The following is a 26,770-nucleotide window of genomic DNA, read 5'->3' on the forward strand; positions in this document are numbered from 1 at the left end:
CCATTTCCATAAAGAAACCAAAAGAAAAATGATCTTATGATAATTTTTTATTATTATTATTGTTATTTTTAACATAATGATTGCCTATTCATTTGTGAAAATGGTTAGATTAACGTATACCCCTTCACTAATTTGTTTATATAGAGAAAAACCATGATATATTTTAATAAATGAATAAAAGGATAATTTATTTTTAGAGAATAAAAAATTATTTGTAATTTGGAGGAATTAAAACTATATTTGACTTATTATTATTTTTTTAATTTTTCATTGTTTAAGTTGACATAGGTAGACTCCTGGGAAAGTGTCTAACTTCCAAACTCGTTCACACAAAGCCTTCGTCTTCTTCACAGTCCTCTCCTAAGAACAACTTCAATGGCTGTCACCAACAAAGACGAAACCAGCAGCACCAATGCATCTTCTTCTCCGATCCTCATATCCGCAGATAGCTTATGCACTATCCTCACCCATCACACTCTCATAAACCACTTCCGATCCACACTCCCTCAAGCCTCAACCATTCTCCAAACCCCAATTCGCCAACACTACTCTCTCTCTTCTTCTTCTTCCTCCCTTCTCCTCATGCCCTGTTGGCCCTCTTCCCCGTCTTTCCCTTACGTTGGTGTCAAACTCGTCACCCATTTTCCGCAAAACTCCGCCCTCAATTTACCCGGCGTGCAGGGAAGCTATGTCCTTTTCAGTTCCACCACTGGCCAAACCCTAGCTTCCATGGATTCCACCGAACTCACCCTTTACCGAACCTCATGCGTATCTGGCTTGGCTTCCAAATACCTAGCCAGACATGACAGCCAGGTTCTGGTTATGGTTGGTGCTGGTGCCCTGGCACCGCACCTGATTAAAGCCCATCTTTCAGCCGTACCCAGTTTAAGGAAAGTCCTCGTCTGGAACAGAACTGTGGAAAAGGCAGCCACTTTGGCCAACAAACTTAAGGAAAGTGGGGAATTTGCTGGGGTGTGTTTTGAGGGTTGTGGGTGTTTGGATGAGGTTGTCGGATTGGGGGACATTGTGAGTTGTGCCACGAATTCCGAGACACCCCTTGTGAAGGGGGGGAGGTTGAAGGCTGGGGCTCATTTGGATTTGGTGGGTTCCTTCAAGCCTTCGATGATGGAGTGTGATGACGAAGCCATAAGGAGGGGAAGGGTGTTTGTGGACAATGAAGCTGCGATAGATGAAGCAGGGGAGCTGGTGGGGGCTTTTGAGAGAGGGGTCATCAAGAAAGATGAGATTGGAGGGTGTTTGGTGGAGCTTGTCAGAGGTGATAAGGTTGGGAGAAGCAGTTCTGAGCAGATAACTGTGTTCAAGTCTGTTGGTTCTGCTGTTGTAGATATGATCGCAGCACAGTTGGTGTATGAGACTTACACAAGGAGCTAGGTAAATTATATTGGGTGTGTGTGTGCTGAATGGTTCAATAAGATTTATGAAGTTCGCCATCGTGCAGTGCTTTAAAGAACTTTATGCAGTTAGTTATTAATGTTTCTAGATGCTTTTTACAATAATATACTAGTAAGTGTAACATAAAAGTTGTTCCTTTACCAAGGGAGAAGTTGGGAACATGTCCATGAATCATGTCACCTATGGCATTGCTACTCTTTTCTCATTTACAAATGCCTAAAGACTTACTTCGGCAGTTATTAGCCATCTTGTTGGCAGTATAAATCAACTTTATGCCTTACTTCACTATACAATGTGAAATTGCCTTATGATTATTTTGTTCTCAATGCATCGGACATGCCACAACTCACTCTAGAAGGGAAACTTTAAACAGGTTTTGTAACTTTCTTCTGATGTAATAGAGAAGGCAGTTTCTCCTTTGATCATCTTAGCAATCCTTCATACATATTGTGAGAATGGATCCTCTCAGAATTTTATAATCATAACATTAAAGTTTTGTATCTATCTCTTCACATGATATGGCCGTATGAAAAATTAACATGAGAGGATTAATTCCTTGCATCCATATACCAATAGAAGATTAAAAGCACCAATTTGCAAATCTACGAGCTGCAATTTATCTTCTAACGCCAGGCATCTCAAGGTGTTGTCAAACTACTAAAATCAGATGACCCAATACATAAACACAATGGAGCCATTTCAGAAGGAAAGGAAAGGATGATAGCCGAATAAAATCTATTTTGAATTAGCCTGTATTAGACCATTAATCTGACGTGCATCCTGTAAAAAATTATCTTGGTAAACATTGTTGGTGTTTAGAGGTGCAGTGCATGCCATGAGAAAACATGTCACAGAGAAGTGAAATATAAAGAAATTAAACTTTGTATTATGAAAAAAGGTCAGCATTTAGACTTGAGTTCCTGAATAAATCCTTGGGTCTAACCAAAGGTTCTCAACGCAGAAAAATTGTGATTCCTGCAATAAATTCAAATCAAGTGTGATGATCAACTACAACAGCATACATAATAGTATAAGCATATATATGCTTGCTCACAGAAATGCCGTGTTATGGTTTATCATCAGTTTGATTCATTCCATATTTATGATATTCAACTAGTTGTTATTTAGAAAACTTCTCTTGACATATTAACCGGATCGCTAATTAATGCTACCACTGTCCACTTTTTGAATTTGGTATTAGATGTATATATGTTTTTTGGTTGAATGGAACGAGGCAACTTTAAATATAAGTTACTCTATGGCAAAAGAACCTCCTGGGGAAAATGTTACCCATGACTATGATTAATCCACCTGCAGCAGTAAGAAAATAGAAGGAGTAGGGGGAAAAACTGAATAGAGAGAGAGAAGAGGATTAGAAGAAAGAGGTAAAATCTTTCATTCCTCCTCGTGCAAAAGGAGGTCTGTTATAGATATAGTTTGTTGTGCCTAACCAATAATAAGGAAAAAAAAGAGACAAATTTGCATAGAACATGTGCTTCATATTTGCTACCCCTTTTATCCTTATGCTTATCCTCACAAGTAACATAATCTCTCATCTAGCTGGGTTTTTTCTTCTTTCTATTGGGCTTCTTATAACCTTGTTTGTTATGGTATTGTTCCTCTTCTTCATGGTTTAAATCCATGCTTTCTTTCGTCTCCTCATTATCAAAATAACTTCACAATTTGTGCAGTACCTTCACTTGTATATCCTTCTCCGTGGAGAGATTGAGGGATTGTGTAATATTTTCTTCCCCAGCTTTCAGACGAGAGATGATTTTGTAAGCTCTGTTTAATAGCGTTGGGTTGAGCTTTTCATGCTATCTGCTATTTCTACGAGTGCCAAAATTAGTAGCTGTCTTCTATTCCAGCCAAAGAATAATGATCACTTAATGTAACCAGATTAGGATTTTTAACACCAGCTAAGCATTTTATTTCTAAAACTTAACTAGACCAACAAATATTATCTTTCATTTCTTTATCACTTGTTGAAAATCAAGTTACCATAATGTTTAAGCATTGAACAAAGGTGGAATCTCAATGCAGTTCACACAAGGCTGTCCCACTTGATAAGGGCATGTTTGTATTTGTAGTCAAACACATAAAAGCATCATCGAGGCAAACCTGATTTTAAATATCCAAGATACTTATTGTAAAATATTTTTTTTGTGCTAAGGTGATGATGTTTGGCAATAAACACAGAAGAGCTCTCAATCTGAGGAGTGGCTAATGGGTTTGAATGATATCAGTTACATAACTTACTGCCTAATAAGTTTACACCGTAGAACATGGGGGAACTAATTCTATGATAGATACATCAAACAGGGACCTAGATTCCTTTGTTGGTGCTCCACCCATTACAGTTGTTCTACTTTCCAGCGACTAGAAATGTAGAATACAAAGCATGAAGTTATCATCTCTTAAAGTACTTACAGTACTGAAGCTTTTATGAGGGTAGATGCGTGTAGTGCATGAAGCTTCCACGTAATGATGTCAGAGGGAGTTAAATAAGTAAAATGACCCTTCCCAGAAGTTCAACATGTGACCTCAGTACCTTACTATTGAGCCAAAACCCGCCTTTGATACTAAATTTTGCAGAGAAAGAAAATAATTTATACACAGATTTTGGGTTGACTTTTAAAAGGTAAAAGTTCATTACTTTTCAATTATTGGTTTATTATTGTCAACTGTGATATATTATAAAATTGTAAGCAGATTGATGGAATGAAATGTTGGATGTGATGACATAGATAGGTGGGAGGGGAAGCAGATTCGATGTGTCATTTGTCAGTTATTGCATAACTAGCCTAAGCAAATTTCTAAGTAAAAAAACACTATCAATGAATATGAACGAAGTGTAATCCATTGTACATCCATGTTCGCAGCATTAAACTCACCAGATTTCCATGTGCTGATAACACCTGAACTTTATTCATTCCCCAGTAGTATATTGTTTTCTCATTCAAGACAAAATCACAATTTTCAATATTCTCTTCCTCTGCTGCATTATTTGTAAGTGATCCAGAAATTGAGCACATCACCATTAATCATGCCAACAGTTTCTCCTACTTCGAACGGGTTTGCTTGCCTGAACTGATTGGCTGAAGAGTGTTCTGTATTATATCCAAGTCTTTAGATCTAAATATGAATCATCGATAATTTATTTATTTCACTGGCACGAACAAATGAACAAAGCAGAAGCCAGAACACCCTTTTTTTAACTTTATCATCATAAAGGTGTCAGCATACTCCTTATAATGAATTCCAACCACCTATACTTACCATACCCGATGTTTTGGCAAAATGCATGAAGTTTCCTTTCCAGCTATACAGTCAAGTCAATGAGAAATGAATATAATCCTCAAAAGTTCATTGCCAACAAAATATGAATTTCTGATCAAATGATAGTCGTCACTGTGACTTTTATCCAAGTTATCTTCATCTCTATCCTCTACATCATGTCATTCTTATCATAGTCACTCCAACTCCGAGAGCATATCCATATTTGTCTTCCACAGCAACGGTGAAGTGTTACGTTGTACAAAGCTGACTAGCCATTTCAAAGCTGGAATTACATAGGAATAGATGCAAGCTTAGCAAATCACAAGTAGAAACGTGACATTAGAAAGAAAAAGATGATAGAAGACAAATAATGAATCCAGTGTTTGAAACCAAAGATAAGCAAATATTTGAAGATTTGCTGAGATGTAATGATGTGTGGTGGTGACAAATATGGTGAGCATGTTGATTCTGCAAAATCTAATCTCTGTAGAAGGCCTCTAGGAATGCATGCATTATCTTAACGTGGCTATACCACAAAGTTAGATTGTGATTGTGATTGAGAAGTCATAGGGCTATTATTGTTTTTCAACTCCAATGTAAAAGAGAAAGTGCAGACAGATAGGAAAGTAGCGCATATCGGTTATGATCTTGCCTTCGGTTACTTTCACATTTATCTGGCCAAATAACATTTTCATGATTTTCATCATTGGTCATCTCCCCTTACCAATCTCACTGCACACAAACTGGATATATACCAAACTCAACAGTCCCACTCATCAAATTTCTTTGTATCTATGCAACAAGCTTTCACTAAGGTCCCTGGTGTGACTTTCGGTAATAGTTAAGAAATTAAAAATTAAAACTTCTCATAGAAGGCTACTGGGTAGTCTCGAGGGTGCTTTTTCATTGGCTACCATGAAAAGAAGTGTGTGAAACATTGGGTGATAGTTGAAAAAGAGGTTAAAAATTAGAAGAGGAATCAAATAAGAAAGCATCATTTGGAGGATCTCCAATTCAGAAAGGGATTCCTAATTCTTCCCAAGCAAAAAGTCCCCTTTTTGTTTTGCTGCTCTTTAGATTGCATCATTTGACTTTGGATGATAAAATATTTATTTGTGTATTAAAGGATACGGATACCAGAGTTACATAAGGATCCTAATATTAATTGAAAGTCTTTTTATACAAAAAGAATAATTGTGTGTCTTTTCTAATTATCAATTATTTCTCTTTATAGAAGGGAATAACCTTTATTTTATTTTTGTATGTTATGATTCTAGTATTTAATATTGATTATTTCCTTTTTTAGTTAAACCCTAGAATGAGTGTATTACTTATATATATTCATACCACTATTTGTTTTGATTTGAATAACAAGAAAGAAGAGATATTCATTCTCATATCCTTTGTCTTCAGTCTACTCTTTTGTTTATCTTTGTTCCCTTTTGTTCATCTCTGTTCTATTTTGTAATAGTGTGAAATAAATTACTTAAAATTACTTAAATAGCTATTTCTTTCACCCTTTTTTCTTCTTCTTCTTCTGCAGACACGTGTGAGTGGAAAATACTCTGCCTATAGTCTGTGTGTAGTGAGTGGTGGAATGGCCAAAGGAAAGGATTGTGTTCCTAATTTTCTCTTCCTTTCCAACCACCTTCCACTTCTCTTCAATTGTGATCAAAGAAAGTGCAAAATTTTACTAAGTTTTCATGGAACATTTTTTTCCCACAGTATACTCATTAAAAAAAATTGCATATAAACATATCCCAACATTATTTACCAAAATACACATGTTCACTGTTCCTCATAATGTTATGGTCACCAGTAGTGAAAATTTGGCTAGAATTTGGTTTTTGGAAAGCAGTAATTCAGTTGTTTTTTTACTCAAAATTCTTATTCTTTCATTAAGTTTTGAAAAAAAAATGGATAATTTTGTCATAATTTCACTATCCAAACAAAGACCAAATTCTAAGTGGGTTTACACGTTAATTGACACTGTTTACACTTGAAAATTCGGCCTTTGAAAGACTGAAATTCGAGTGCATTTCCGACACCTAAAACATTATTCACAATTGAGAATTCGATCTTTCGATGACCGAATAACAACATATTTTCCAGCATTGATAATATTATTTTACATTGCAAATTTGATTTTCCGATAATGGAACGTGAATAGTAAACAATTCTATTCCAGTAAATAATGTTGGCACAAGTTCATTTTGCAGATTTTTATTTTAAAATGAGTTTTTTTGGAAAAAAGAACTTATATATACGTTAGTAAAATCTTTTTTTAATGCATAGAGATTATTAGGGGGGGAAAAGATAAAACAAGGCGAAATCTTGATTATGAAAGTAAATAAATACTAATTCGATCAACATTTTAAAAATATTTCTGAGAAAAAAGTGCTTTTAAGTTATTTTAAATAAATAATTATACATAAAAGGTATGTGATAGCATATATGTAGATATTTTGATGTCCGATGCCGTTCATTAGCACGTGTTTAATATGACTATTATCTTTAGAGAGAAGATAGTGAACTTAGCCATCTAGAAGTGAAAAAAAGTTGGGTTGAATAAGAAATTTTTAAGTGTATTATAAAATTAAATATTTTTAATTAATTTTTTTAAAAAAAATATTTTATTGAATATCTAAAATTTTATATTTTTTAATTAATTTTTTTTATTTGATTTTGTTATCAATTAAGATAGTGTACACTATTATTCTGCATCAAGATTTTTTTACGTATATCCACATAAAAATATAAAAAAATAATAATTAAATTTAAAATCTTTAATAAATTTAAATATTTTTAATTAATTTTTTATTAAAAAAATTTATTTTATTAATTATCTAAAAAAAAATATTTTTCAATTGAATCACTATAATCCATTAGGATGATTAGGATGTGACAATTTGATTTTTCAATATAAAGTAAAATATCACAAATTTATACAATATAAAATTGAAGTTCTAAAATCTTAATTATCTTTATCAAATAACATTAGTTTATGTATCGACATGGTTTATTTGATTTTAATTTTAACTATAAAATGAAATAATATTGATTTTGATAAAATAATTAGAATTCTAAAGTTTTATTTTTATTTATATTAGTCAGTACTAGATGAGCCAGTACAACTGACCGATCAAGTCAAATAGCACAAACGTAGATAATAAATAAACAAGTAACAACAATTATGATGACGTTGAATGAGTCAACTTACACTTCGAAGTATACGGAAAAATATCTCCAACATAACAGATAAAACTGAAAGATATACATTCCTAGCATTAAGGAACCACTATGCATGTTAGTTGACAACCGATATTCAACCCATAAGGGTCAAGGCCCATAAATCAAACACTATAAATAGAGCCCTCTGTGAAGAAGTGAGGTACGTTATACTAAGACTCTGAAGGCCGAGAGATCCAATTGACCTAGTTCAACAAGTAGGAGTCCACAAATCATATTCAAACCCAAACTGAGATAGAAGACCGAGAAGTAAAAAGTTCAAAAGAAAAAAGTTTATTTCTAAGTTCTTGCAAGAATAATATTTAAATATAGTAAGCAAGTCTTTCTCTATGTTAATTATATTTTCACTCCAAATTTTGAACTAAGTTACTCAATTAAAAAAACATAATAAAATGTCAATTTTCAATTATTTCCTTTAATTGATTCAATTTTGAACCGTCTATAGTAAAATCTTGGCCTCTGCACGCATACATACATTAATTCATGAAAATCTTCCCCATGTGACATACAGATAACGATAATGATTGAAAACTCATTAGTCAATACTGTCAACTTATTGTTTAAATCACAAGAGTGTTCAAGTACATGCATGTATATGTAAAGGTTCCATATTTGCTCATATTAAAGAGTCATACTCCATATCAATTTTATTAACTGAAAAATCTAGACACTAGTTTATTAGGTTAAGCCATATTAGGGATTAACAAGCTAATGAACTCCAAAGTTTAAAAGTTAAGTGAGTATTTAAGAAATATTAAATATTTTGTTAATGTTTTTTATGAGCAAGGAATATCTCATTATGATAGTTTTGTTTGTTTATATTTTTTTCGTCTTTGTTGAGAATAACTCTGGGTAATCGACTTGTATGTGAGGATACTTGTAAAACATTTTTTGATATTCAAGTTATTATTTAGTATTTTATGGTTATAGGTAATCAATGCAATTAAATACATACATAAAACTGAGTATGATGAATATGTATAGAATAAAATAAAATTAAGTTTATAAGATATTGATCCGATTAACATGAATATGAACGTTAAGTTCTCATATTAATCTGACATATTATTAATTAAATATGTTAAATTTAACAGTTAAGTAAATATCTTTTCAATAAATCAAGAAATATTATATGATTGGAACATGGTATGTCTAGGTGCGACCGGAGATATCTGAGACCATATAATGTTTTGTTGGAGTGGACTTTGGTGAAAGAGAGGTAAGGATGACAGTCTAAGAGAAGTTTTGTAGGGTATTCCATTGACCGAACCTGCCAACCAAACACGTACTAATTAAAGGAATGAACAATGAAGGGCAATCGTTGAAAGATTTCATTCTTTTACCTGAAAAATTTGGACCCCTCCCACAACCAAGGGCACAAATTAATGGGTTTGCATCAGATTTCATAGTGGTGGTCCCTTACAAAACTTGTTTTATATTTTCACTCAACCTTAGCTTCCTCAAGCTCCTTGCTCTGTCTTTTTTTTTTTTCAATTTTTAATACTTACTGTTATCACTGAATAATTTTCTGCACATCAACTGCATGCATACATACACTTTCACCGTCATCAAAGATGCCTAAGAAATAATTCTCAATTCATATTCTCATCCAGTTTTCTATTACCTGCTAAAAATATTTTTTTTATATCAGCAATAAAAAATAAATAAATAGAAACCACTTTAAGGATGGTCCAACCCTTATACATAAAGAGCTAGCACCTTACCAACCTTCAACCAAAAAACACCTTCCAACTTAACTAAGAAACAACTAAACCAAACTCAAGAAAACACCTACTAAAAACATTGATTTATCATAATAAAAAATGATTTTTTTAATTGTAATTTGATGTATGTTGTCAATATAGCAATACTCTATTATATTTTCTATAAACAATTCATTTTCATGGATTTTGTAAAGGAACCTAAAAAGTATAAACTCATATATTTTGAAAAAGTGATTTACTAATAATAAATAACAATAGAAATGCATTTGGAACTTTTGATTTATTTTTTTTTAAATTAGTTTGATTAATAAATATTATTTTATTGATAATTTAAAAACCTTTCGTATGATAATTAAAAATATTGATTTGATGTAAAAAATCATAAATTTATTAACAAAAACTAGTTAGTCATTATAATTTATTTTGAGTTAATGATAAAAAAAAATACTAATAATAGTATTATATTTTTAAATTAATACATTGAGTGTAATTGTTTAATGATACATCCATTGGTTACAAAATGAGTCTAGCCAAAAAAAAAAGAGATTGAGATAATAATTAAAATCTAAAAAAATCATGTAACAGTTCATGTGGTGAAAAATATTAAGATTATATCATGACAGAAAAAAAAAGTTTGTCATCTTTATTATTGTTCTTCCTTATTTGAATAATAACATTTTGCTGACTTTTATTACTATACTTTATTTACTTCTTTGTTAATTTGTATCATTAATGTCTAACACTTCCATCTCTTTTACACTAGCATATACAACTAAATATAATGTTGGAAATCTCACATCGACTAGAGATTAAGAACATTTTATTATATATAAGTGGGTGCAAACCTCACCTCATGAGTCAGTTTTATGGGGTTAAAGTTCACTTCGTAATATGGTATGAGAGTCATTTCGAGCCTATCGTAGCGAGTGTTTGTTGGGTTTATCAGGTCACCCGCTATCAAGCCGTTATCGGACCACCCATAATATGTTATCCCACGTACAAGTTGTCACTCTCGACGTGAGGGGTGCATTGGAGATCTCACATCGACTAGAAATGAGGACATTTCATTGTATATAAGTAGGTGCAAACCTCAACCTTATGAGCCGGTTTTATGGGATTGAGTTAGACTTAAAGTCCACTTCATAATATATAATCTTATATTCTGAAATTTCAAGTAATTAGAATAATTGGGCTCAACCTTTTAACATTTTTGTATACAAGAATTCCTGAAATGCTATATTTCATTAATTATATTTTTTGCTATAAAAAACATTTTAACATTATATATATGGTAATATAAAATATATTATGGCCCCAAATTTATCTATCAGCCGAGACATTTAAATTTAATTTTGGGACCTTAAAATAGAAAAAGATAAAAGCATATATAATAAAAAACTTATAAGAAGAAAAGATTTAAAAGGAGGAGTTGAAAGATGTGATGATATAGTGAAATCATTTGATTCCGTTGTAACACGAATGTGTCCATCTATTATGTTGGCCCCAAATTAAGTGGAGATTCAACCATTTCCCAAATTTAATGGCTATGGTTTTTGTCATTTTCCAAAACCCATATATTCTGGAAAGCTCCAATTTTTGTGTGTCAGCCTCCAAAGGGACACACTCACCAATTTAGCGCGTGCATTTCTTATTGTTTTCTTTTTTAACTTCTTTACATGTCACCACAGTAGATATTTTCTAATAACTCCTTTTTTTAATAAATAATAAAGATGTTTTCATATTTAATAAAATAATATTTGTTTATTTATTTAAGATATGGTATTAAATAAAATTATAAAGATTAAAGATTGAAGTTTTAAAGTATAAAAAACTAATTCAATATAAAAATAAATTGAATTTTTATTATTGTAATTACTTTTTGTTCAACTAATTTGTAGTGGTCAGAAAATTAAAGGATGATTAAAGGTTAAGCAGTACAGAAAATTAGGTAAAACGTTTTTAATCTCGATCCTTATATCAGTCAAAGAGTAATAAGATTGATCATAAACGTATAAATATGCACAACAACCAAGACAAAAATATGTCATTATTATGTATTTATTGCACCGAATACCAAACACTTAGTTGAACGTCGGAACACTTTTTGCAAGTGTCTTTATTACCGAGAGTCGAAGGTAGAGAGCAAGGAGCGAAGGAATGAAGGGAAGCCTGATTAGCCTGATCAAAATGAAGGAATTATTAAAGTAAGGAGCGAAGAAAGAAAACAAAACTCGATCGAAGCGAAGGAGTTAATAGAACAAGGAGCGAAGGAAGGAAGCATAAACAGGCAGAAGCAAAAGAATTAATTGTTCAAATGGTAAGAGATTCTCTCAGTCTACAATTATTATTGTTATTTTATTAAAAATATAATAAAAATGTGTCACTTAATATTAATTAATAAAAGAATTAGTCTAAAGATTCCAATTAGCAGCTAAACCTTTTCGTTATGCATGATTATTTATTTGTGAATTCAGTTCTACCTCATTATTTGTTCAACATTTACTGTCCGACCACACAGGTTATTACTAGTAAATAAAAATAATAATAATAATTTAAACTATAGTATTACCGGACAAAATCATTATTAGACTTAATTAGACTTAATTATAGGAATATAATCACTATTAATGGGTCTATAATTAGTCTTAATTACAGATGTTATGTGAGAAAAAGAATATGTACGGTTCTGTACGGTTCTAATGCTATGGTTATATATATGTATCATTGCTATAGATGAAAGACAGATTGAATAAAACAGAGAATATTCTTTCATGGTATCAGAGCACAAAACTCTGATACCCGACAAACACAAAGCAAAGGCAACGGTGCACAACCATGGCAGATGCACCAGAAAAGAATAATGCCAACAAAGCAGAGCACGAAGGAGGAGGTGCTAAGAAGACCTACTCGTCATATGATCTCAACGCGAGTGACAATCCCGGAAACATAATCACGCAAGTCCAATTGCGCGGAGAAAATTACGACGAATGGGCAAGAGCAGTAAAGATCTCGCTTCGTGCCCGGAGAAAATGGGGCTTCATTGATGGAACACATATCCAACCAGAGGATGAGGCACCCGACCTTGAAGATTGGTGGACCGTGCAGTCCATGATTGTATCTTGGATTCTAAACACCATTGAACCAAGCTTACGATCCACAGTAGCATATGCTGAGACTGCACATAACTTGTGGGAAGACATTAAAGAAAGATTCTCGGTCGTGAATGGACCTAGAATTCAACAACTAAGGTCGGACTTGTCAAGATGCAAGCAGGAGGGAATGGTGGTGGCAACTTACTTTGGAAAATTGAAGGTCCTTTGGGATGAGCTTGCTAACAGTGACAAAATTCCATCTTGTACGTGTGGGTGGTGGATGCAAGTGTGGGATTGGTGCTCAGTTGGAAAAACGAAGGGAGGAGGAGAAGGTTCATCAACTCCTTATGGGGTTGGATGACGCAAGCTACGGGACAGTAAGATCAAACATTCTGGCCTCAGATCCATTGCCGTCTCTGAACCGCGTATATGCTATGTTGGTACAAGAAGAAAGAGTGAGAATGATGGCCAAATCAACGGAAGAAAGGGGGTTGGTCGTGGGTCTCGCGATGCAGGCCAACTACAAAGAAAAAGGGCGTGGAGATATGGTAGAAAAATTAATGACGTGCAGTCATTGCGGTAAAAATGGTCATGACATGAAAGGATGCTTCCAATTGATCGGATATCCCGAATGGTGGGGTGACAGACCAAAAAGTGAAGGCAAATGGAACGGCAGGGGACGCCAAGGGATGCGAAACAAAGGTAACCCGACACGTGCAAATGTGGCACATGCTAGTGGAAGCAACAGTCAAGCCAACAATGACGACAAGAAACTTGAGATGGCAGGTCTGACCAATGAACAATGGAAGGTACTGGTTGATATGATCAGCAAACAAAAATCAAATGAATCAGAGAAAATGACTGGTAAGAGTATTTGGGATTTATGGATTATTGACAGTGGGGCATCAAACCATATGACCGGGTCACTGGAAAATTTGAGTGAAAAGGAAACTATACAAAGGTGCCCCGTAGGGTTACCCGATGGTGAACGTGTTCTAGCTTGTGAACAGGGAACAGTGACTCTTGAAGAAGGACTTGAATTGAAAAATGTCCTTTATGTTCCCAAATTAAAATGCAATTTACTTTCAGTACCTCAATTGACGGATGAAGAAAATTGTGTTGTAACATTCACTGATAAATTGTGTATTATACAGGACCGCACTTCGAGGACGCTGATTAGAGCAGGTGAACGGAAAGATGGGCTTTATTGGTATCGTGGGGTACGGAAGACTCAAGCATGTCATGTCAAGATGGAAAATCAACTAGCACTTTGGCACCAAAGATTAGGACATCCGTCATTTCAGATTGTGCAAATGCTTCCTGATATAAGTGGGAAATGTACTCGTGATGAGTTGAATACAGTTTGTGAAGTTTGTGAAAAATCGAAACAAACGAGAGATAAGTTTTTCTTAAGTGCGCATCAAGCTTTGAATATTTTTGATTTAATTCATTGTGACTTATGGGGTCCTTATAAAACTCCTTCATCCTGTGGTGCTTCATATTTTTTGACAATTGTGGATGATTGTTCACGGGCAGTTTGGATCTATTTATTAAAAGAAAAAACAGAGGTATTAGTGACTTTGAAAAAAAATTTCACACTCGTTGAGAGGCAATACAACAAATGTGTTAAAATGGTTCGCTCTGACAATGGAACCAAATTCATGTGTCTAAAACACTATTTCATTCAACAAGGTATCCTTCACCAAACTTCCTGTGTCGGGACCCCGCAACAAAATGGACGCGTCAAACGCAAGCATCGGCATATTCTGAATGTTGCTCGGTCATTACGGTTTCAAGGCAATCTTCCCATTAAATTTTGGGGGAATGCGTTTTGACTGCAGGCTACTTAATCAATCTCACACCATCCTCCATTCTAAAAGGAAAAACCCCTTATGAAGTGATCCATGGATGTGTACCCAGCTACGCGCACTTACGAGTATTTGGTTCATTATGTTATGCTCATAATCAAAATAGAAAGCGGGATAAATTTGATAGTCGTAGCCGAAAATGTGTGTTTGTCGGGTATCCATATGGCCAAAAAGGATGGAAATTATTTGATTTGGAAACAGAAACTTTCTTTGTCTCTCGTGATGTACATTTTTTCGAAAATAAATTTCCATATTTTGAAGCCAAAAAGATGGACACTGCACCACCATTGCAAAACCCAATTATTGCCAACTCTTTAGAAACTGGATCGGACCCACATTTTCTTCATGAAGTTGCCTCCTCAAACCTAGATGAATGCATCGTCAACCAACCCATTGCATCTCCCATCCTAGCCAAGGAGGATGCTACCCTCACAGATGACTTCGACCACACTATCAACGACTTCGATCCGTGTATAGAAGCCTCGACGCTACCCGCGGATCCACCGCCGCGTCCGACGGAGACGGCGCCGTCGGTTTCTTCACCACCGCTGACGGCCGCGGTTCCCCTTGGGCGAGGGCATCGCGCGAAGCTGCCTTCCGTACGGTTACGCGATTTTGTCGCAGCCACCACGATACCGTCAAGCCCCTCTGTTCCGTCACCTCCTTCAACAGAATCCTCAGGTGTTTCGTATCCTATACATGATTTTGTGAATTGTGATTCCTTTTCTAACCATCATCAAAGTTTTCTTGCCTCTTTACACACCGATCAGGAACCCCTGTTCTTTTCTCAAGCGGTCCGAGAACCCCGGTGGCGTGATGCTATGGCACAGGAGATTCATGCTCTCGAACTCAATGACACCTGGAAACTCACCGCTCTCCCTCCTGGAAAGAAGGCACTTGGGTGTAAATGGATCTACAAAATCAAATACAATTCGGATGGAACAATTGAAAGATTCAAGGCTCGATTGGTAATTCTTGGCAATCATCAAGTGGAGGGTTTGGATTACAACGAGACGTTTTCTCCTGTCGTAAAGACGGTAACCATTCGCACAACTCTAGCAGTAGCAGCCGCAAAAGATTGGGAGCTTCATCAGATGGACATTCACAATGCGTTTCTCCATGGTGATCTTGATGATGAGGTTTATATGAAACTCCCTCCTGGCTTCCAAGAATCTCAACCAGGGGCAGTGTGCAAGCTTCAAAAGTCTCTATATGGCCTCCGACAGGCCCCCAGGTGTTGGTTTGCTAAACTATCTTCTTCTCTCACTCGTTACGGCTTCCAACAATCCCCGAAGGATCATTTCTCAATAATAATGACATACAGTTGGTTGTGCTAGTCTACGTTGATGATCTTGTGATTGCAGGGAATAATGGTACTGCCATCCAATGTTTTAAAGGCTACTTAAATCAATGCTTTCATATGAAAGATTTAGGTCGCCTCAAGTACTTCCTGGGGGGTTGAAGTTGCTCGCTCCCCCAACGGAATCTTCCTTTGTCAGAGGAAATATGCCTTAGATATCATTACTGAAGTCGGATTGTTGGGTGCGAAGCCCGCCACTACACCATGTGAAGAAAATCACAAATTGAGCTCCGCTACTGGTTCTTTTCTTTCTGACCCGGCTACTTATCGTAGACTTGTTGGAAGGTTAATTTATCTGTGTTTCACTCGACCTAACCTTGCCTACAGTGTCCAAGCTTTATCTCAATTTATGCAAAATCCACGCTCCGAGCATTGGCAAGCTGCTCTTCGTGTTGTTCGATATTTAAAGGGTCATCCTGGACAAGGAATACTCCTACCTTGAGAGAACAACTTACAACTCTTTGGGTGGTGTGATTCTGGACAAGGAATACTCCTACCTTGAGAGAACAACTTACAACTCTTTGGGTGGTGTGATTCTGATTGGGCAAGTTGTCCACTAACACGGAAATCTCTCACCGGATGGTTTATTCAACTCGGCACTTCCCCAATCTCTTGGAAAACCCAGAAACAACAAACGGTTTCTGCCTCCTCTGCTGAGGCTGAATATCGATCAATGGCTAAGACCACCGGAGAATTAAAGTGGATTAAAGACATTCTCGCTTCTCTACATGTTCCTCATCCTGACCCAATTCGTCTTTATTGTGATAGTCAAGCAGCACTTCACATTGCTAAAAACCCGGTCTTCCACGAACGCACCAAACACATTGAAGTTGACTGTCACTTTGTTCGAGATGAAATCATTCACAAGCACCTTCTTCCATCCTATGTGCCCACACATACACAACTAGCTGACCTTTTCACCAAAGCTCTCGGTGCTAAAAAGTTTGGAGTCATCTTGGTCAAGTTGGGCATTCAAGACTTACATGCTCCAACTTGAGGGGATATTACCGGACAAAATCATTATTAGACTTAATTAGACTTAATTATAGGAATATAATCACTATTAATGGGTCTATAATTAGTCTTAATTACAGATGTTATGTGAGAAAAAGAATTTGTACGGTTCTAACGCTATGGTTATATATATGTATCATTGCTATAGATGCAAAACAGATTGAATAAAACAAAAAAATATTCTTTCATATAGTTATGCAAATATAATAATATAAACATGTTCATTAATATGAAGTGTCAATAAAGCAACTTTTTATTAGATATTTTATGTAAATTTATAATCACATTAATAGATTAATTTTATAACTGATTATATTTTAGTTTATTTTCATAAAAAATCTATCATCATGCACGTTTCAGTGTAAAATGAATGGTTGAAGTTAATTATTTTGCCCTAATTTAAAATAAAAGAACACCTAATATATATATATATATATATATATATATATATATATATATATATATTGCCACCTTAGTTTTGAACACTTTCGTATTTGGATAAAGAATAAAACATTTCACGTCCTGTACTTTAGTTTGAAATCTTCTCCCAATGAAACATTAAAAATTTAGGTAATTCGAAATTCAAACTTTAATCCAAGTTTTTAATTTCTATTGAATAATAGTACAGTTGAATACTATGCGCCACAAGAAAATAATACAGGTTTTCTATCTAAATAAGCATTAATGAGAGACAATATTTAGTGTCTTAATGAAAATCAAACAATAGCAGCAATAACTTATACAAGTTTTCCAAACAAAATAATTTTTTTAGAAGGGAAAAGGTTATTTTTATGTGACGTTTAATATAAGACATTTTTTTTTTAATTTTTTGAAATAAAAATGACAAAGGAGTGCAAAAATATAAAAAAAAAAGTTCTAAGTGTGATTTTAATTATTTTTTCTACAAAAACTTATTGTAATTAAAAATAATTTCTCAAGAACTTGTTGTTGAATGAAAGACAAATATTTTAGGTCTTAAATAAGTTTTATGTTTTTTTTAACATCAATATAACTTAATAAATTAAAATATTTTAAAGGGATTGACTCCCTTAAAATTAATGATGAAAACGTTATTCTTTAAGTTACTTATCAATGTAGTTTTATGCAATAATTTTTTTATTATATATTAAAAATGATATATTAACAACTTATATTAGTTTAAATCTAATTTTTTTACCCAAAATTTTAATTTTGTATGAAATGATGAAAATAATTTCTTTATATCAGTTTATATATTGAAATAGATTATCAAAGTATCATTATTATTATTATTATTATTATTATTATTATTATTATTATTATTATTATTATTATTATACATTCTTGTTTTTGAAAATTAAACTTTGCCCTTTTTTCAATACCACCCTTTTACATCTCAAATGAGAAATAATAATGTACCTACAAATTTAACTAAAGGAAAATATTTCTTCGATTCCAAAAAGTAAAATACTTATAGTTGAGAACCTATTGTAATATAATAATATTTTAAATTAAATATAATTAAAATATTATTTTTTCAATTGTCAAGTATATGTTGATTAAGATATCAGCACCCTTTAACTAAAGTTCTTTCATTTTAAAGTAAAAATTTATATTTATTGTATTTGCACAGTATAAAATTTGTATTTTATTTCTGTGTGTATCAACGTAAAAGGTATAAATGTATTATATGTATCTGTTAAAATACTTATTAAATAATCTCTTAAAAAATAAAATAAAAATAAAGAAATACATAATAGTACTAAGAATTTAATGTAAAAAATGACACATGTATTATTCTTTTTTATAGTAAAAAAATCAAAGAACTTATAATTGTATTTATAAAAGTTTTCTATAATCTGATATTTTTACTAAAATCATTAACCTAATGCAGTATTAGATTTGTTTTCCCTTTCTTCGTCTAATTTCAGAGAAAAATAGAGTGGATGGATATGACAAGCAGTCATGTGATGGTGAAGAAGATGAGAGAGTGACCCCAACGCGACAGAAGGGCGCGTGAGAAACCTGTACGTACCCTCCAGACTTGAGTTCATGCACTGCCCAATCAGATCCCAATGCTGTTTGTTAACAACCCAACTGTTAATGTGAGTGTGAGAACAGGACACAAACTTTCCCACTCAACTCATGCTATCAGAATCATCATCACCCTTAACTTAGGGTCCCCCTTTGACATTTTCACAATGTCAATGAAAAAGCCAATCAATTTCTCTATTTTATTTTTAGAGATAAAAAAAAAAAAAACAACTAAGCAACCAAAGCATATCTATCTATCTCTCTAACTCCCCCAACCCCTACAAAATTCCACTTTCACATGCTCTCTTTTCAATTTTCAAGTATAAATAATTAATTGCCCAACTCAGTAAGTGCTCCACCAACCCCTCTTCTTTCTTCCTCTCCTCTTTCTCTTCCCATTCACCCCAAAAGTCAGCGCCATCTTTTCTCCCAAACTTTCTTGCTTCGGAAAACAAAAGCTAAACCCATTTTTATCCTCTTTATAGCCATAACATACCCAAAACTCTCTTTGCCCTGCATAAATGGATGAGGACTGGGATCTCTTTGCCATCGTTCGAAGCTGTCAATCACCTACCAATACTTCCACCACACCAATTCCACAAACCACCACCAATACTACTTCCATTGTAAAGGAACACAAATACGATGCATTTTCTTTTCCCAATACAGTGGAACCCATCACCAATGACTTTCATCACCTACACCAATTCTTTTCACCCTTTAACCCCACCACCACCACCACCACCACTACCCTTAATGCTCCTCGCATCAATCCTAATTCCCCTTATTTTGCACAACAGGACACCCAGCAAATTAGTGACCACCTTCGCATTTCGCCTCATTTTCCGCCAGAACCCTCCACTCCCAGTTTCAATAGATTCCCTCACCATCAACAACACCAACAGAATCAACTACAGCTACTTCACAAACACGAATTTCCTTCACCCCAGAACAATTCTCCCACAGTTTCACCAAACACACAACCTCAAACACCCAAATCCAGAAAAAGGTATCAACTTTTTTCGTCAATAATTTGTTTAATTTGCAACCCAACCAAATAATTGAGCTTTCAAATTCACGGATATAAAGACAATATATTTTTTTGCATTTACTATTCCCTTTTCTTGTTTTGTAGAAAAAGCCAACAGAAGAAAATGGTGTGCCAGGTAACTGCAGATAACCTCTCAGCAGATTTGTGGGCATGGCGAAAATACGGGCAGAAACCAATTAAGGGTTCTCCGTATCCAAGGTATGAATCACACGCATATACTCATAAATTTAAATTCTCACCGATTTTCCCATTCAGTTTCTGTTAGTTTCTCGGGAAAATGCTAATACCTAGTTACACACACATATTCCTAGGAATTACTATAGGTGTAGCAGCTCCAAAGGTTGTATGGCTCGAAAACAAGTTGAACGGAGTAACACTGAAACCGACATGTTCATCGTTACGTACACCGGAGACCACTCGCATCCCCGGCCAACCCACCGGAACTCGCTCGCCGGAAGCACCCGGAATAAGAATCCGACAACGAATCCGCCGCCGTTACCCGGGTCACTCTCCTTCCAAGCGGCCCCCTTTTCTTCTTCTTCTTCTTCTCCACCACACTCTCCAACGTCGCCGTCGGAAGATCCACCGGAAAACGGCGATCTTGAACCCGACCCGGACATGGAAACCGACGTGGACGATGACGGTGACATTCGCTGACCCCATCACCGCCTTCTTGTGCAGCAAGTTTTGCATCGAAGTGACGTCGTCTCGGACTCGGGCTCGAAGAACCAAACCGGTTTGGTTCTGACTTCTTGCGAACCGGTTCGGTTCACGTGGTTGCGCCTTTGAATTTTACCTCCATCGGTGACCGTAGGATCATAATAGAGTGTGCGCATCGTCGGATTCTCATTCTCCAAATCGAAGCCGTCACACTTGGATCTCTGCACCTAAGATCTGCCACGTGGGTAATCTCGGACCAAATATCTGCCACGTAATTTTATAGTTTTTATACATTAAATTTGATTTCCTTAGTATAAATAATGAAAATGTTTGTTGGTAATAAAAAGTAAAAGTAATTAATAATGATAATAAATTTAATACATTATTTAATTCAACAAAGTAAAATGAATAACTTATTTTTCTAAAACGCGTGATTATGTTGAAAGCATCTTATCTTATGTGTATATAATTAAGGATGAGAACAAGGAAATAACAAATACGATATTAAGAAAAGAAAACAGAGATTATTTTTTTGTTTATGAACAATTCAAACCTAGAAGTTTGTAAATCATTGTGAACACGGCAAGCATGACGCCAGAGCACATCCAATGGAAAATTGATACGAAGTTTAATCTGAATTTCTGTTATATTTTTTTAATGATTGTGATTGTGTGTGCGTAAATAAGATAAATACAAATGTTTCATACCCACCCAAATGAAAGATATGGGTTTCAACTTGATTGTGATATATTCTGTTTTGGACCAATTTCTCTAAACTTTTCTTATAAGAACCAAAAAAGAAGGATGTGTTTTACGAAATGGTCTATTTTACAATGAGTATTGAAGAGGGTGAAAGTGATACATCAAATGCTTTTGTTAAATGTTTGTTATGTTATATGACGCAATGCAGCATGCACGTTAAGTCTAAATATGTGAGTTCTTATATGATCAAATGGCCAGCTAAGGTATAATTAATTAAAATTGGTAATTTTTACTCTAACAATAACAACAAATACGATTCAGAATCCTAAATAATCTATTTGCATATTACTCACAGCTAACAATTTAGTTAGTCGTCAAAGTTGAAGATTACAAATTTTTTTTAAGATAGAATAAAAAAAGGTTAATCAATTTCAAATTATTTTAGTTTTAAATTTTATGTGAAAAAATAAATACTAATAATATACTCTTTACAGTGCCTAACTGACTGGGATCTTTTTGAAGAAGGTTATAACTCAACGTATCAAAACAACACTTTTTATTTAAAAGATAAAAGAATGAATCTTTCTAGAACAATGAAGAAAAAAGATATTTTAGACTTAGCCCTCGATTTTGTTTCATTCAACAATGCGTACAAAGTAAAAACGCAGCGAATTACAAGAATAAAAGGTTAACCCAAGTTATTTGAGGAAAACATAAAAAAGAAGACAACATGTAAGGATCATCCAGGTAAGATGCTTAAAAAATACAAAATAAAGGAAATGTTTCAACACTTTATGAGTGACCTCTACATGAACACTGGCCTTCCTTAAAGAAATGGAATCGTTTCCTATCCCTCACAATTATCTCCCTATCAACAAATTGTGTCACAAGCATTATAAAAGAATGACAGTGATTGCAGATAGCAGAGTTCTTGTTTATGCGTATTGGAGCCACAATTGGTACAGTTAGAACACCAAATGCTAAGGCTAATTGCTCTGGGTGGTATAACTTATCTTCACTCTCTTGGTGTGGATACCCTCTGCTCTTCATTTCAGTTATAAAATACTCTACCTTTTCATTAATCTCATCTTTATCTATCTTCTCACTTGCAGAGAAGACATGAACTGTACCTCTTACCTCCATCCAACACTGCCTGGGGCTTCTTCTTAAGCCTCTTTCTCTCATCAGCTTCCGAGTCTTGTCACCGAAATCAGATAGTCTGGCATTGTCATACAAGCTTGCAAGCAGCAAATATACTGCAGGATCACATGGATCAAGCTCAAGACATCTCCTTGCCATATCTTCTCCCAGAGGCACATTTCCATGTAATTTGCAAGCATTTAATAAGGTTTTATAAGTTACAGAATCTGGCATGAAAGGCATTGTTTCAATAACTCCCAGAGCTTCCTCTAGGCGACCACCTCTACCAAGGAGATCCATTAAACACACATAGTGATCCAACTTTGGTGTTATATCATATGTTTTTTCCATGGAATAGAAATAATCAAGACCCTGATTCAATAAACTACCTTGGCTGCAAGCAGAAATCAGTGATAAGAATGTGAAAGAATCAGGTTTAACTCCCGCTAACCTCATGTCATCAAAGGCAGAGAGAGCATCGGATATATGACCATTTGATGCCAATCCAGATATCAAACCATTCCATGACACTGTATCTGGCTCCTTTATATCTTTGAAAGCTCTGTATGCATCATGCATACTACCACACTTACCGTACAAGTGAACAAGGCTATTTGAAACTGAGTTACATATTTCAAAACCTGATTTGACTGAGTAACAATGTAGCTGTTTTCCAGTTTCCATAGTGCCTAAGCCAGCTGCTGCTGATACAAAACTTGTCAAGCTAAATTCATCCATCTTAACCTCATCGTTGCACATATGAGCGATGACTTCTAATGCCATTTCGTGATCTCCCCTTTGGTTTAATTTTGCTGCTAAACTTGTGTATGTGATGAGATCTCTGTGGTTCATCTTGTGAATAACAGACCATGCTTCATCTGCCATTCCTCCCCCGGCATAAGCATCTACAAGAGCATTCCCTACAGCTATGTCTATATCTGCTTTTGTTTTTATGATATGTCCATGGATTTTCATTGTTTGAATAAGAGATTTCATTTTACTGCAAGCTCCAAGAATAGCAGATAGTGTAAAGGAATTTGGTTGCACTCCAGCTGCTTGCATCTCACCAAACAACTGAAAAGATTCTTCTTCCAAACCATGTTCTGCAAAACCAGCAATTAAAGAAGTCCAAGAGATGACATTTGGTGAGTTTATCCCTCTAAAAGCATTCACACCATTTGCAATAGTGTGGGAGCATTTCATGTACATATCTACCAGTGCATTTCCAACAAAAATATCATCCTCCAATCCAACCATGATGACCTGTGAATGAAACTGTTCCCCTAGCTCCAATGATAAAATTGAGGAGCTAGCATTCAATAAACTAGCATATGTAAAATTATTTGGTTGAGTTCTAGACAATCCCATATCAAGAAACGCATTAACAGCCTCTCTGATCTGAAAATTTTGGATAAATCCAGCGATTATGGTAGTCCATAAGTACACATCGCATTCGGGTGTCTGATTTGAGACCTTAATTGCATCTTCCATCCGCCTGCATTTTGCATACATATCAACAATGGCTGTCTTCAACACCAGATTCATTTCCACACCAAATCTGATTAACTGTGCGTGCAGTATTTTCCCACAACCCATTCCCCGACCAATAAAAGAAGACACGCCTAAGAGTTTAACAAATGTGAACTCATTCGGGTAAACTCCCGCTTCAATCATTTTGACATAGAGTTGTAGAGCTTCACTCCATTTTCTAGTCTCCACCAATGAAGAGATCATGGTTGTCCAAGACACAACATCACCATCCTTCACAAAGGTAAGCAATTTGTGTCGTTCCACAGTGCTATCACACTTTGTGTACAAATCAACCAAAGTGGTACCCAGAACCGGATTCAGCTCCAACCCAAGCTTAACCACAGAGGCATGAATTTGAACCCCAAACTCAAACGCTCCCAAGGCAGAACACGATCTTAAGGCAGTGGACAAGGTGAATTCATTGGGGCTTTGACCAGAACTTAGCATCATGTCAAACAACTCAAGGGCCTCAAAATGATACCTGTTCTTGGTGTGAGCAGATAGAAGCGTAGTCCATGACACAACATCCTTGTGAGGCATTTCGTCAAAGAAATGGCGTGCTGTTCCAACTCCAAAGCATTTGGCATACAAAGACAACAAATTGTTGCTCAAATACGAGTCATGTTGAAGACCCATTTTGATCATTGGGCTATGGACACAGGCTCCCTCCTCCAGGGTCTTTGAGTTGCATAGAGAGAGAACCTGCAAGGATGTTTCTCGTAAGCGGCATGGAAAAAAAGTGTTAGCAACTGTTTTACTACATAACATCATGACCGAACGTTAGCAACAACTTGTTGCTAGTATATGCTTGGAAGTAGCATAGTTAAAAGACAACCTTAAACGGAGCTGGAAATAACCAGGTGGGTCAAATAAAACGAAGAACCTTTCAGGATCAGAGTTATGGAATCTAAACTTTTTGTGAGCATGTAGTTAATTAATTCAAAACAAATACTGTTTTTTTTTCTAAAATAAAAAATCTGTATTTGTATTTATCATTATTAAATTTTGTTCAATTATTTATACATATATCTTATATTTTCAATAATTGTAAAATTTATCTTTAAAATATTTTAAATTTTATTTAGAATTAAAAAATACTTTTGCGATATGCTTATATACTTGCTAGTTTTCTGATAAATCTTTCTCACATGATGAAAAAAAAATAAAATTTTTAATATTTAAATTAGAAAATATGTGTATAAATATTTGTAAGAGACAAAAATAATGACAATAAATATAATTTCCCATTAATAATTACATTATTACTAATCATCCAAAGGTATATAATATATAATATTTACGTTATATTTTAAATTGTTTTTATAATGATAGAGAATATAAATATATACATTTTTAATAAAAGAAAAAAAAAATATTTGTTCCCTCTTCAACCTATTTTTCACTACAAGAAAATCATGAAATAGAAACTAATTTGTAGAAACCAAAATAATTAGTTGCAATAGTAACTAAATTAGAAATCATTTTAAAAACTAAAAAAAAATTGATTTCTAAATTAGTTTCTATTATTTTCTATTAAATAGTTTCTAAATTGGTATCTAATTAGCAACCAAGGTTTTTGCTATCAAATTTAGAAACTAAATAATTGGTAGTTAAAACCTTAATTGCTAATTAGATACCAATTTAAAAACTATTTAACAATAATAGAAAATAATAAAAACCAATTTTTTTTAGTTTTTAAAATGATTTTTATTTTAGTTCCTATTGTAACTAATTATTTTAATCTCTAAAAATTGGTTTCTATTTCATGATTTTCTTATAGTGTTTTAGTGAGACATCTTTCCTCAAATATTATTTGCTTTCATGTAAAATAACATTAACACATCAAAACACAATAAATTAAAGTTTTAAGATTCTACCTACATACATATATCAAGATAAAATATATATATATATATATATATATATATTCATAATTCATCTCATCCATACGATCTTATAAATACACATTTTATTCATTATATAACAAAATCAAGTATTTAACTTTTTTTTTATGGGCGAAGATAAAGTATTTAACTTTAAATTCACTAATTACTTCTTCATGTAATCTATGATTGACATGTCGTAAATTAAACCCATCAACTTTTGACATTACTTTTACTAAATTATCTTACAATAAAATTACATAATAAGAATAAATTTCACTTATATAAATATTTTAGCATAGTTGTTCCTCTTCTTAAAATAATTATGTCTAATACACCGTATTTATATCACATCAAAATCAATTTATTTGTATACATTCAATTCATATTTCATCCCCCAGTATGAAATTTACATTTCTCAATAAATCATTCAATTATAATACAACACATGAATAGAAATTTTTTTAAATAAAACTAAACAAAGTCAATATTTTCTATGCAAATACATAATTAACAAGTATATATGCCTTCACATAAATAAACACCTATTTTAAAATTTATGAAATAAGTCTTTTTTTTAACTTGAATGAGTTCTTTTTCTTAGACGTAAATAATCCTATTTAAACAAAAATTAAGTCGAAAGAAAATTTATTTTTCATCATCTAATTTTTACTTGAGTAAAAATAGGTCAATTGATTAAATATCAGGTAAAGTATCTCAAAAACACTTATTTTTTTTTTTCTTGAGCAAATGACTTGCTTCAGCAAAAATTAATCTCAGAACAACTCTAAC

At 33.9% G+C, this 26,770-nt stretch overlaps 3 protein-coding genes across 4 annotated transcripts; 2 read left to right on the plus strand and 1 right to left on the minus strand.

The window, feature by feature from the left end:
• The first annotated feature begins 270 nt into the window (after nt 1-270).
• LOC137828214 (NAD(P)-binding Rossmann-fold superfamily protein) lies at nt 271-1,706 on the plus strand. Its single transcript, XM_068634694.2, has one exon. The coding sequence runs from the start codon at nt 376-378 to the stop codon at nt 1,390-1,392; it is 1,017 nt and encodes a 338-aa protein (XP_068490795.1). The 5' UTR covers nt 271-375; the 3' UTR covers nt 1,393-1,706.
• Nucleotides 1,707-19,253: 17,547 nt separating this feature from the next.
• Nucleotides 19,254-22,668, plus strand: WRKY27 (WRKY DNA-binding protein 27). 2 transcript variants are annotated; one of them, XR_011083946.2, is made up of 4 exons: nt 19,348-20,021; nt 20,148-20,261; nt 20,375-20,964; nt 22,538-22,668. XR_011083946.2 is itself a non-coding variant. In XM_068635354.2 (3 exons), the coding sequence occupies exons 1-3, from the start codon at nt 19,534-19,536 to the stop codon at nt 20,718-20,720; spliced, it is 948 nt and encodes a 315-aa protein (XP_068491455.1). In that variant the 5' UTR covers nt 19,254-19,533; the 3' UTR covers nt 20,721-21,153. The 2 variants fall into 2 exon arrangements, 1 of the variants encoding a protein (XP_068491455.1); XM_068635354.2 differs by lacking the exon at nt 22,538-22,668 and having other exon boundaries at nt 19,254-20,021; nt 20,375-21,153.
• On the minus strand, nt 22,040-24,866 carry LOC137828680 (Pentatricopeptide repeat (PPR) superfamily protein). The gene has a single exon (XM_068635353.2). It carries the CDS (start codon nt 24,864-24,866, stop codon nt 22,218-22,220), a length of 2,649 nt encoding a protein of 882 aa, XP_068491454.1. The 3' UTR covers nt 22,040-22,217.
• Nucleotides 24,867-26,770: the final 1,904 nt, after the last annotated feature.

This window comes from Phaseolus vulgaris, chromosome 7 (genome assembly GCF_051622355.1).
Source record: "Phaseolus vulgaris cultivar YP4 chromosome 7, ASM5162235v1, whole genome shotgun sequence".
Lineage (NCBI taxonomy): Eukaryota > Viridiplantae > Streptophyta > Magnoliopsida > Fabales > Fabaceae > Phaseolus > Phaseolus vulgaris.